The sequence below is a fragment of the Loxodonta africana genome, chromosome 6 (genome assembly GCF_030014295.1).
Source record: "Loxodonta africana isolate mLoxAfr1 chromosome 6, mLoxAfr1.hap2, whole genome shotgun sequence".
Classification (NCBI taxonomy): Eukaryota; Metazoa; Chordata; class Mammalia; order Proboscidea; family Elephantidae; genus Loxodonta; species Loxodonta africana.
In genome coordinates, this window is record NC_087347.1 from 8,249,973 (window position 1) to 8,263,644 (window position 13,672).

The 13,672-nt window shown below is 49.0% G+C and overlaps 1 protein-coding gene across 1 annotated transcript; it reads left to right on the forward strand.

The window, feature by feature from the left end:
- Positions 1–4,548: 4,548 nt before the first annotated feature.
- Positions 4,549–8,206, forward strand: ARL4C (ADP ribosylation factor like GTPase 4C). Its single transcript, XM_010597603.2, has one exon. It carries the CDS (start codon positions 4,670–4,672, stop codon positions 5,246–5,248), a length of 579 nt encoding a protein of 192 aa, XP_010595905.1. The 5' UTR covers positions 4,549–4,669; the 3' UTR covers positions 5,249–8,206.
- The last annotated feature ends 5,466 nt before the right edge of the window (positions 8,207–13,672 follow it).

Consider the following 13,672-nt stretch of genomic DNA (forward strand, 5'->3'; position numbering starts at 1 on the left):
AATGGGGCGGTATTTTGTTCTGTTGTACGAAGGGTCTCCACGAGTCAGCGTTGACTTGATGGCAGCTGACACCACCAACGACATACATTCTAAACCTGGTTTCTTCGCAGTTATAAAAGCTAAGTATAGTGAACCAAGCACTTACTCTGTGCCAGGAAATATGCCAACACCTTATATATATTATTTCACTCAGTCTTTACAACTATCACACGTTAAATTCATTTTAGAGGTTGTTGTTTTTTTTTTGTTGTTGTTAGGTAGAAATCGTGGTGGTGTAGCGGTTAAGAGCTACAGCTGATAACAAAAAGGTTGGCAGTTCAAATCCACCAGGCGCTCCTTGGAAACTCTATGGGGCAGTTCTACTCTGTCCTCTAGGGTTGCTATGAGTCAGAATAGACTCGATGGCAGTGGGTTTGGTTTTTTTTTGTTGTTGTTGTTGTGAGGTACCATTGGGTTGATTCCAACTCAAAGGGACCCTGTGTACAACAGAGTGAAACACTGCCCAATCCTGGGCCATCCTCACAATCATTATGCTTGAGCCCATTGTTGCAGCCACTGTGTCAATCCATCTCGTTGAGGGTCTTCCTCTTTTTCGCTGACCCTCTACCTCTTAGAGGTGGGGAACTTGAGACACGACAAGATGGCTGCTGCCACAAGGCTAGAACATGGTGTAGAAACAAATGGCACCACCCATTCTACCAATACTGCCCAGGCCATTAGCCACAATGTCATGTCCATGGAGAAATAGGTGCCAAGTGAGCCTTGCTTGTGTCAAATGGTGACAAACACATTCCTTTTCATAATTCCAGCATCTTTCAATTGAAATTCATATTTGTAGGAAAGTTACTAGTTGACTGAGCTGAATGACATTTTTATGTGCTAGAAGTTAAATTATCAATGCTTAAATCAACTTATCACCTGGTGAGGGAAATTAGAATGTAGAATGAGTGATTGTCATTCAATTATGGTGTGTTGCTGTTTAATGGCTCTGTGCTAGAAGGCTCTATTAATTTCTATGAAATCTGCTTTTTCTACCGGACAACAGACAACCCCTTACTGCTAGACCCAATCACGGGGATGCAAAATGATGGGGCTCCAGTCACAACCACTGAGGGTGCTGGCAGTAATCAGTAGAGCAGGAAGAAAACACATCAGATGTTTTACTAAAACATTTCCCTCCCACTTTTTATTCTTAAAATGGATCCCTGGCGGCAGAGTGGTTAAGAGCTTGGCTACTAACCAAAAGGTCAGCACTTCGAACCCACCAGCCACTCCTTGGAAACCCTATGAGGCAGTTCTACTCTGTACTATAGGGTCAGTATGAGTCGGAATTGACTCTTCAGCAACAGGTTTGGGTTTTGATTTTTTTATTCTTAAAATAAATGCAGACTTGACTGGGGGCAGATGTAAGGGGCTCCTTCCTTAAGGTCACTTGTGGGGACCAGAACAAACACATTTGAAACAAGAGAGGGCTCCAGCCTGATCTTCATTGTTGTTAGCTGCCAGCGAGTCGGCCCTGACTCACGGTGACCCTGACTCATGGCATCTCCCAACTTGTGATGACCCCACACACAACAGGATCAGACCGATGTGATTCATAGGGTTTTCACTGGCTGCTTTTCAGAAGTAGATTACCAGGCCTTTCTTTCTAAATCTGTCTTAACGTGGAAGCTCTGCTGAGACTGTTCGGCATCACAGCAACATGCAAGTCTCCAGTGACAGACGGGTGGCAGCTGCGCTTGAGGTGCGTTGGCCATGAATCAAACCCAGGTTTCCCAGATGGAAGGCAACAATTCTGCCAGTGAACCACTCACTGCCCCCTCCGGGTTGGTCTAGCCCTTTCCGAATACCCTGCTCCATTCTCAGGCTACTAATCAAAACCCACGTTGGGCTGGGGCTCAGCCTAGGCTCTGTCTGAGGCAAAGAAGAAAGAGAAGGAAGAAAGCACCTTGAAGACAGCTAAGAAAGTCACCCCAAGAACACAAAATTCCGTTTTCCCAGGGTTCCCGTTAACTGAAACGACATCATTGTAAACGACGCTGTCATTCGTTATTTGTGTGTCCTTAGCGTCACGAGCCCTTTTGGCAGCAGACCCCTGATTCTTCTTTGGGGAGCCACCCCCTCCCCAATTTGAGCCCCTGGGCTGCATCAGTCAGTGGGTACCATCATTCTGGATGGGCCGAACAATTGCTCCAGGCTTTTGTTTGAGTTGTTAGAAAAGAAATGCACCTTTTTTCTTCTAGGATCTAAAACAAGGATGTGAGTCTAGGGGTACCAGTAGGAAGAAGAATCAACATGAAGGAAAGAAGACAGAGGGAGAAAGACCTATCCTAAAGACTTCTTTCAAGCTCCTGGATCCAGCCATGCCTGAAGAGAACTCTAATCCTGAAATTTTCAATTATGTCAGTGAATAAATGTCCATTTTTGTCCAAGTTAATCTGAGCTGGAGTTCTGTCTTTTACACTGAACTCAGATTGCTTACAACTGTATTCTCTATTAAATTGAACGGCCTTGGGGGCGGGGTGTGGAGTGAGGGAGAGAGCTGTTGCTTGGTATAATACCATTGGTCTTGAAGCCAGGCAACCTGGACCTAGACTCCACCTTGGCAAAAGTCTCAAGTGTCCTGGGCCTCGGTTTCCTCATCTGTGGGAATGACCCACTAGGCCGTTGTCAGCCCTGACATCTCGGTTCCAGTCCTTGGGCCCACTGTGGAAGGCAGGTGATTCCACTGCTTCCCCAAGAATTCCAAGGATGGGCTGGGCCGTGGATCCAGGTCTTTTGCTTCTATAGATACTGTCTTCTCATACGTTTGGGTACCAATAAAAAAAATCACATATTTTATCATAAACCAGTTGCCATCGAGCCCATTCCCACTAATGGAGAACCTATGTGTGCCAGAGTGGAACTGTGCTCCATAGGCTTTTCAGTGGCTGATTAGGGGGAAGTAAGTCGCTGGGCCTTTCTTCCTCAGTTCCTCTGGGTAAACTCTAACCTCCAACCTCTGGGTTAGCAGCCTAGTGCATCAACCATTTGCATGCACCACTCATAGCTTGTAAAAATTAGGTGGTAAAGCATTTCTATAAAATCATTTAAAAAAAAATCTGTAAATGGTTATAATTTCCTTCCCCCTTTACCCCATTTCCATTGCTTCTGCCTCCTAAATTGGGAGGTGGAAGGATATGAAAGTCCATCCTGTGGCTGGTCGGCTCTCCTCTCCTCACCAACAGCTCCAGGCCAGCTCTGGTGTCATCAATAACGCAGTCTTGGGTGCCTCTACACCCATGGAAGGTGGCCACAAGCCAGAATAAACCCACTGAATTGGGGTGCTGGAAGGTGGAGTACAGGGAGCCAGCCTAGGTGTTTGTAACCCACGCTGCCTCTGACTCCCACCTACGGACAGATTTTGTTTCAGACCCCAAATACATTCAGAGCCCCAGGCACGCCGGAGCCTGGAGCGCTTCCTGGGGAGGGGTTCACCCCAGGAGCCGCTGATTCTCAGTTCTCAAAGCTGGGTGGCAGGGGCTGCTCTCCGAGATGCTAACATTCGCCCTGGGATGTCAGCAAGGCTGGTGGGGACAAAATAAGCCAGTCAAAGAAGCTGCCTGGGGCAGGTGAGTTACCTGAGTAACATGGGGACAGGTGGGTCACCTTACGCCTCCATCGCGGCCAACAAAACAAATGCCGGACCTCTGCCACCCACATAGGAATAACTTAGTGTCCAGTGGGGTCCCCTGGGGCTTGGGCAGGTAAGCTAGTTTGGGAATTAGGGAGGTCAGCGGGGCCAGGTGGAGGTGGGAAAGCCCCCAGGTAGGGGCGCGGCCTGGGTGCAGTGCAGGCTCCTTTCCCCTTCACCTAGGGGTCGGATTTTCGGTTGCGGGGTAACCTGGCCCTAGCGCCCCAACCCCTCGGGGGCACCTCTGCCCCGCCCGGCGCGCCCCCTGCCCTTGGGTGGACGCTGCCCTTCCCTGCGCACTCCGGGCCCCTGGCCAGGAAGGCAGCGCAATATCTGCACGCTGTGTCCGGGGTGGGGAGGACCAGGCGCCCGGGGCACCGTCTGCGCGCTGCGGCGGGAGGCGCAGAGGCTTTTGAACGCGAAGAAGCGCGCGAAAAGGTCGGCGGTGCGCGCCCATGGGCGGGGCGGGGAGGGTCTCGGGGCGGGACCGGGGCGGGGTCTCGGGGCCGGGGGCGGGGCCTGGCTGGCCGGCCTCCCCAGTGCAGGCTGGCGGACGCGGCGGCGCGGGGACTGCGGGGACAGCGAGGCGGCCGCGCGGCAGCGACGCCGGGGAAGCCCGCGCCCGCCTGCGCCTCCGAGGCGCGCCCGGAGCCGGAGTGGGAGGCCCGCTCAGCGCCGCCCCAGCCTCAGGCGCCCAGCGGCGCGGACCCCGAGAGCCCGGCGGCGGAGCGGGCGCGGGGAGGAGCCGCCCGGGGAGCCGCCCGCGCGCCCTCCCTCCGGGCCGCCGAGTCTGCCGCAGCTCGGCAGGAGACAAAGCCCCGCGGGACGCGATGCCCGGCGGCCGCGAGCCCGGCCCCGGGCGCGGGGAGCGCGAGGTGTGAGCGCGCAGCCAGGCGCCGGGGCAGGCGGCCCAGGTGCCGGGTCGCGTCGCCGTGACTGCTCGGGGGCGGCGCCCTCCCGCCGCAGCCGCAGTGGCCGGCGCTGCAGCCAGGAGCCATGGGCAACATCTCCTCCAACATCTCGGCCTTCCAGTCCCTGCACATCGTCATGCTGGGTTTGGACTCGGCCGGCAAGACCACGGTGCTCTACCGGCTCAAGTTCAACGAGTTCGTGAACACGGTGCCCACCATCGGCTTCAACACCGAGAAGATCAAACTGAGCAACGGCACGGCCAAGGGCATCAGCTGCCACTTCTGGGACGTGGGCGGCCAGGAGAAGCTGCGGCCGCTGTGGAAGTCCTACAGCCGCTGCACGGACGGCATTATCTACGTGGTGGACTCGGTGGACGTGGACCGGCTGGAGGAGGCCAAGACGGAGCTGCACAAGGTGACCAAGTTCGCCGAGAACCAGGGCACGCCGCTGCTGGTCATCGCCAACAAGCAGGACCTGCCCAAGTCGCTGCCGGTGGCCGAGATCGAGAAGCAGCTGGCGTTGCACGAGCTGATCCCGGCCACCACCTACCACGTCCAGCCGGCGTGCGCCATCATCGGCGAGGGCCTCACCGAGGGCATGGACAAGCTCTATGAGATGATCCTGAAACGCAGGAAGTCCCTCAAGCAGAAGAAGAAGCGGTAAAGCGCCGACGGCGGGGCCTGGGAGCGAGGGGGGAGCGAGTGAGTCAGAAATGAATGAATGAATGGATGGATGGGGGAGCGAGAACCCGCGCCCGCGAACAAAGACAGCGAACCAAAGCGATGCTTCGAATTTTTCAAACGGAATCTCTGCACCCAGAACCCGGGCGTGAAGGCTGACTGGCCGGCCTGCCCCCATTCCCAGCTGAAGGGACCTTTTGTCTGAACGCCAGAGCCTCAGATGGGGTGGGGAGCCCCCTCCCCCCCACCTCGGGCAGAAACGGCGGGGACACCGGTGGGGAGCGGAGCGCAGGTCTTGCTGTTTGCCCTCATGGCCCCAACTGGAATGCTCAGATGCCAGGAACAAAAGCGATTTCCTCCAACCCCAGCAGGGCCAGAAGTTCAGGCTGCCCCGCCCCCACCGGGGGAACTGCACCTGTGCGTCTCCTGAGGTATGCAGTTCCTGGAACCCTCGGGGTACCCACCTGAGTGGCTTGTTGGCGCTGGGTGGTGCTGGGGGACAGCGGCGCCTTGCATTCATGGGCTGTGGGATGTGATTAATTTTATGTCACAGGGCAGGCCCCTGTTGAAATTCCTTTGGTCCCGCTCTGGGCCCAGAGGAGGTGGTGGCTTGGGCCATCAGAACAGGCTGGTTCGTTGCAGCAGCCCGAGGCACTGACGCTGCGCTAGCCTGGGCTAGGGAATGGCCGAATGGCCTCAGCAATGTCCCTTTCCTAGTGCTTTGTGGTGGCTACAGAAGACCAGTTTGGTGAGGACTGCGTTTCAGCCTGGAATCAGACATCCTCCAGATGGTTTGGACCATGTGTAGGTCATTGTCACACAAAGAAACCAATAAAAATTTAAAAAAACAACAGCAGAACTGTTGGAGGTGGTGGCAACGCTGCATTTACTGTTTGCAGGGTAGTTAAAGGTGTTTAAAGGGTAAGGCTCCTGACATAAATGCCGGATGGGGGGTGCGCTACAGGCCCCCGCCCCCCTTTACTGTGTGATGGGCATAAAGGCTTAGACCCATATGTACGGAATTTTAAATTCTCTTCGCCTACTGATGGGTTTGTATGAGCACACCAGCTGCAGATGTGTGCTGAATTGCAAGATGGTTTTTGCAAGGGATGTCTCTTGTCATGCGAACCGCGTGATGGTGGGTTTTCAGACATGTTAAAAAAAAAAAAAACTTTTACAAATGGAAATTCACCTTAGAAATATTCACCTTAGGAAAAAAGACTTTGCTCTGCCCTTTTATATCCCTTTACGATGCAAGTGGCGACCTGTTCGGATTTCTAATTTGGCTCATTGTGGCCTACCCAGTTTAAGTATTTCATTCAAAATGTCTCAGAGTATTTGATGTCATGCACCAAAAAATAAAACCCCACCTTGCTGCAAAAGGCGACCTCGTTGCATGGGTTTAAAAGCGGAGGAAAAGCACAAGGATGAGGTGGATCCGTCCTAATCCATTCTTGGGTGATCTGGCCTGCCTGGTAGCCAGCCAGCACCTTGGCCAAATGCAAACAACAGTGAGTGCTTGAGATAAAAGAAAGCCTGTGACGTCATGGTCGCTACGGCTCAAGCACTTCACAGTTTACTTGAAAGGGGCTTTGGAAAATAGATCAAGTGAAAGAAGAGTTAAATACATATTTTTTAATGATGTAATTTAAAGAAATCCTTTATAATCGGGACTGAGTCTTGGTTTGCAGAGCTCTCATTTACCCAGAAACACAGAATCAAAAGGGAAACTTAAGCTCATGGTTTGATTTTGATTTCCTCTTTGAATCCATGCTTACTGGTAGAATTATGGTTCCCCCCACCCCACCCCATACACGCTGTTACACATTTCTTACGAAGGAGGACTGTGGAAATTGGACATGACCATGCCATGCATGTGAGTTAGCTAAATTTTAAGCCCATCCCTATTGTCCATTGCTCTCAGCAAGTTCCTTTAAGAATCAGATAGAAGTTCTGCTTTCTGCTTGAAACCCAATTCTTCTATGACATATTTTCAAAGAAGAAACCTAGCAACCCGTATTCCTTCTCTTTTGTTGGTGTGTCTGATACCCCTCCGATGCTGGTCTTTTTGTAGACACTCAGTAGAGAAAATCTAGCTAAGCCGTGTTGAAAAGCCTGCAAGATTTCAGTTTACATATCAACAGCGTATTCACTGATTTCTAAATGGGCTGGTCCCATCATCTGAGGACTCTGTATAGGATTATAGAACAAGACAAACAAAAAAAATCCATCTTCTTTTATTTTCCTCACATGCAACAATTAAGCACTTTGACATTTTGGTAGCTCCACACTATTGAGAGAAGAATCTATTTATTTTGTGAGATTGCAGATGCCAAATACTGTAACCTTCTCGTGCTAACAAGCCTTCAGTTCAAGATCACTGTTTCAAATCCCATCATGCTTTTCAAATAATGGGAGCTGGTTTTTGTGTTTTGCATTATCAATACTTAAGGGTGCAGTCAGCCGTTAGTTATTGTGCAGTAAAGTAAAACTCTGTGGTGTATCAGCTAATAGTCAAGAGTCTCAGTTGATTTCTCTAATGTGTGACCTAATTACGGCCCGTTTCGTCTCTGACCAAACAGAGGAAGCACAGAGTACCACCTTGGCGTGGTCACCCTGGGGGAGTCCCCTGACATATCCATCAGTGATGTGTTAATGCCTTCTGCTCTTTGGAGAACGGATGGGTTTCCCAGAGACGAAGTTGGCCTCCCCAAGTGAGCTTCTGAAATGTTTTCTAGCAGATACGGGGAGACCAGTTTTGTTTCAGAAAAACCCTCTTCCCAAACTCTCTGTCACGGTGTTGGGACTTGGTCTTCTGGTCTCGTTTTTCATTTCTCCTGCTGTAACTCTCTGTCCTGATCATCCTCCTCCTTGGTTTCCGTTCCCTTTTGTAATGCATACATGATGCTGTGAACAGAAATAAATTATTTATACAATCAAACACTTGGGGACTTTTTTATGGATTTTTTTTTTTTTTTTAATGGATTGTGTTTATTCACTAAGCCTCCTTTGCTGAGTAGGGGCATGGCTCACAAAAGGGTCTTGGAGGGTCTACCTGGTTCTAGGGTTGTATCAATTTTTTTGACACCAAATTTTTTGGTTTTAGGTGGGTGGGTGGCACACATGGCTAAGCGCTCGACCTCTAGCCAACAGGTTGGTGGTTGGATCCCACCCAGAGGCACCTTGGAAGAAGGGCCTGGCAATCTGCTTCCAAAAGGTTACGCCCTTGAAAACCCCTATGGAGAAGTCCTATTCTGCACACATGGGGTCACCAGGAGCCAGAATTGACTCAACGGCAACTAACAACAACACGAGTTTTTTTTATTTTAGTGTGTAGCTTACCCTCACTGGAGAACTTAGAGGCCTCAAATGCTGGGGTTCATGCCTGGCCCCCTTACTGGGTGCTTGCTGGTAGTCATCAGCAGTTCTTTGGGAAAATGGGCCTCAATGACCATCCTGTCCTCAACGCCTTCATTTGTTAAAAGGGTCATGAATTTTTAATTACTTCAAAAATACTACCCGATTGTATGAAATTGGAAATATCTATGCACTAATATGGCAACATTAGTAATTGCGAAGCTGCTCCGTGGCTTGGCTGTGCTCCTCCACTCAAAATCCAGGATACGTGCGTTACTTTGGAGCCCAACAGAAGTGCTCTATGCTTTAATTTCTCTCCGTGGTAGGGGTAGTATAACCACCATGCCCTGTATATGCCGTTGATAAGAGGTCTACTTTCCAGAGGGGAAATGATTGGGCCGGAATCAATGGAACCTTCGACACATGCAGCGTGTGGCATATGGAGGCTCTTGGTAGATATCAACACTCTTAATAGCCATTAAGTGATGCTTTATACCCCAATAAGGAGCCTTCGAGGTGCAGTGGTGAAACACTCAGCTGCTAACCAAAAGATTGGTGGTTCAAACCCACCAGATGCTCAGTGGGAGAAAGGCGTGGCAGTCTGCATCCGTAAAGATGATAGCCTTGGAAACCCTGTGGGCAGTTCTACTCTGTCCTATAGGATGGCTATGAGTCAGAACCCACTCAAAAGCAATGGGTTTTGGGGTGGGTTTAACACCATCTCTGGGGTCTAAAAGATCCAGTTTCAAATTCTGACTCAAATGCTTGAGTCCCTGTGATCTTACTCATATTTCTTAGCCTCTGAGCCTCAGTTTCCCCATATGTAAAGTGGGCTTCATAAAGGTTGTTGGGAGGTTGAAATACAATGATAACACACGTAAAGTGCTTACACTGGTGCCTGGCACATAGCGAGTGCTCCGTAACTTTAGCCTCTATCGTTATCGTTATTGGTTATTGACAATATGGAGCCCTGGTGGCACAGTGGTTAAGACCTTGGCTGCTACCCAAAACGTCAGCTATTGGAATCTACCAGCCACTCCTTAGAAACCCTATGGGGGTGTTGTACTCTGTTCTGTACAGTCACTATGAGTCGGAATCAACTCGAAGGCAACAAAGCTGGTTTTTGGTTATTAACAGTATATGGGATAAAAGATAATTTAACTTCACCACAGGGCTTCATATTAGATTGGTACAACCTCCCTTCATCCACACTCTTGGAGTCCTCGTCCTGCTGGAACTGAGGCTGCTGGCTCCTGGCTCAGTAGGAGTGCAGTCAAACAAGCCATTCTAGAATCCAGGGTCATCCTGCGTGGTCTTCTCACCCAAAGCTGTGCGAAGCCAGGTCAGATGTCAAGTTTAGTCTCTGGTGGCGCAAAGGGTTAAACCCTTGACTACTAGCTGGAAGGTTGGCTGTTCGAACCCACCCAGAGGCACCTGGGGAGACAGGCCTGAAAGACCTGCTTCTGAAAGACCACAGCTTTGAAAACCCTACGGAGCAATTCTACTCTGACACGCATGGGGTCGCTCTGAGTGAGAATCGACTCAACAGCAACTTAGAAAAATAACAACAGACTCTTGAACTGGTTACTCTCATACATCCCACATCACTAGCCTGTATGCCCCTCCGCGACAGCTTTTGCCTGACACCATGTTGAGTGTATGGTAGGCACGCAACAGATAATTGTTGAATGAATTAATTAGTGTTGATTACCTTCGTTTGTAAACTTTAAGACGGGCATTATGTGAAATAAATGATTATTTTCCATTAGGTATTTGAATTCAAACAAAGACATTAATATCATTCTTCAAGATCACTAATGTCAAATAAATCATTTTTATGACTTGGTAGAAGGACGTTGAAACTTACATGTTGTTAAAAATGTTTGTGGGCTTAGAGCTTTCCTTTAAAAATGAGCAAGTCTTGGCTTTATTATTCATATGGCCGCAGGGGGTAATTTTTATAAGCTAGATGACATCAAAATGGCACAGATGCTATTTTTTTAGTACTTGTTATCATTAGGTGCTATCAAGTTGGTTCCAACTCATAGCGACCATTTGTACAACAGAATAAAACACTGCCCGGTCCTGCGCTATCCTCACAGTCGTTGCTATGTTTGAGCCCATTGTTACAGCCACTGTGTCAATCCATCTCATTGAGGGCCTTCCTTTTTTTTTGCTGACCCTCTAATTTACCAAGCACGATGTCCTTCTCCAAGGACAGGTCCCTCCTGATAACATGTCCAAAGTAGGTGGGATGACGTCTAGCCATCCTCACTTCTAAGTACTAAAACCTGAAAATTTGTTTGAAAAGCAATTTAGGGACCATTGCTATTCCATGTCAGTAAAAATATTAGAAACCAAAGCTGAGATCCTTGCGTTATGGCGCAACTTAGACAAAAAGCTCCTCAGGGAACCAGGTGAGAGCTGATGCTTGGACGACAAGGCTCATTTAAAGTTCCCCAGAAATGTAACCGCAAATGGCCACGTCACTCTGACTCCGGCAACTGAGGGGGCTCACTTTAGTCCTAAGCAACTACCATATCTCCCCCCATCTGAGGGTTGCCCAAAAGATTTTGTTCTTCATTTGTAAGGTTTTCGGATAGGCCATAGGCCATCTTGCCTTGTCTTGTGCCTTTACGTTTTGTCTCCAGAACTTGGGCTCTCGCAACAGTCCTGTAACCAGCATCATAGACTGTTTTGATGTCACATTTAGGTAGGAGTAAGGAAGGAAAAAATTATATGCAGAGACAACTTGTCCAAGGCAAGGTCATGGAAGCTCCACAAACACAACCAAACTTCCTGAGGGACCAAATTGCTGGACTGAAGGCTGTGGGGACCATGGTCTCAGAGATCATCTAGCTCAACTGGCATAACACAGTTTATGAAGAAAATGTTCTTCTACTTTCTACTTTGGTGAGTAGCATCTGGGATCTTAAAAGCTTGTGAGTGGCCAGTAAAGATACCCCACTGGTCTCACCCCTTCTGGAGTAAGGCAGAATGAAGAAAACCAAAGATACAAGGGAAAGATTAGTCCAAAGGACTAATGGGCCACATCTACCACAGCCTCCATCAGACTGAGCTCAGCACAACTAGATGGTGCCCAGCTACCACCACTGACTGTGCTTACAGGGATCACAGTAGACAGTCCTAGACAGACCTGGAGAAAAATGTAGAACAAAATTCTAACTCACCAAAAAAAAAAAAAAAAACCTGACTCACTGGTCTGACAGAGACTGGAGAAACCCTGAGAGTAGGGCTCCTGGATACCCTTTCAGCTTAGTAAAGAAGTCACTCCTGAGGTTCACCCTTCAGCCAAAAATTAGACAGGTGCATTAAAAAAAAAAAAAAAAAGACTAAATGGGCACACTAGCCCAGGGGGAATACAAGAAGGCAGGAGGGGACAGAAAAGCTGGTAATGGGGAACCCAGGGTGGAGAAGGGGAGGGTGTTGACATGTCATGGGGTTGGCAACCAATGTCACAAAACAATATGTGTATTAATTCTTTAATGAGAAACTAGTTTGCTCTGTAAACCTTCATCTAAAGTATAATAAAAAAATTAAAAAAAAAATAATGTGCAGGGAGTAGGCGATAAAAGATCCCATATGAAGAAAAAAGTACAAAGACAACCAACCCAGAGCAGGATGGCCTTTGATCCAACAACCCTCTTCCCGCCCAGCTAACCTCCCCCTTCCCACCTGCAGGGCTAATGCCCACAGCTTGCCATTTGCCTGCCAGGAAACCAATTCGCCACCTTATTTGATAGGAAGACATTCCCCTCCTCCCCGCACCCCATTCTGTTGTCTCATATATGATCACCCAGAAACCCAGTAAAAAACTTATCCTCAAAACAGTGGACTTCTTTCACCTCTTTCTGGGGAGTTGAAACCTTTTAAAAATCAGAATTTGCACAAGGCCAAGTTGGAGCACTTTATACATTTGTTGCACAAGTTCTGAACTGTGAGTGGGGCTGTGTCCGTTTCTGAGAGGAAACCAGCATCTGAAGTTTTCTGAGAAAGTGGCAAAAGGTTTCTCTCCCAAGATGAGAAGTGAGAATAAAAGGGCTATGTGGTTTAACTCCACCTATGTTTCCAGAATATGAAGTGGCTTTCTTTGAATGGTACCACCTTATAAGAATGCTTGGTCAAGTAGAGTGTCATCAGAAGAGAGGAAGACCCTCAACAGGATGGATTGACACGGTGGCCGCAGCGATGGGCTCAACCACAGCAACGATAGTGAGGATGACGCAGGACCGGGCCTGGCACCTAACAGCAACACCTCGTATGAAACTCTGGACATTAACTGTTCCTGCTGAGAGTGAATTGAGCGTTGGAGGTTCGGTGGTAGTGTTCTTGCCTTCGATGCTAGAGACTGGGGTTCGATTCCTGGCCAATACACCTCTTGTGCAGCCACCACCTGTGTGTCAGTGGAGGCTTCCATGTTGCTTTGATGCTCAACAGATTTCAGTGGAGCTTCCAGACTAAGAATGGGAAGAAAGGCCTGGCAATCTACTTCCAAAAATCAGCCAGTGAAAACCCGATGGGTCACAATGGTCCAGTCTGCAACTAATCACGGGGATGATGACGGGCCAGGCAACATCTGGGTCCTTCGTTCCTTTGTGCACGAGGTTGCCATGAGTCAGGAGCCGACTTGACAGCAGCCATCAATGACAACAACAACAGTGAAAATAAAACAGTGACTGTCACTCTCATCCTACACAGAGTATGACGGCATGAAAAGGAATAGCAGAAAAACACTGTTTCTTAAGTTTTATTTATAACATTGGTTTGAGGGGGTGAGTATTTCTTTTGCCTTTATTAATTAAAGCTACCCAAGCCTAGTAATGTGAAGCTTGGTTTATATCTTCTCCCTCCTCGCGTTTCAGAGACCTGTAAGTTCCGTATCGTAATCACGAGAACAGCCGCGGCTGACTTTCGCCGAGTACTTTATGTGCCGGGCACCATGCTAAGTGCTTTATATGCTTGATTTTACTCTTTCCTCACAAGAGTCCCAAGAGGGTGCTTTTTTTCATCCCCACTTACAGATGGGGAA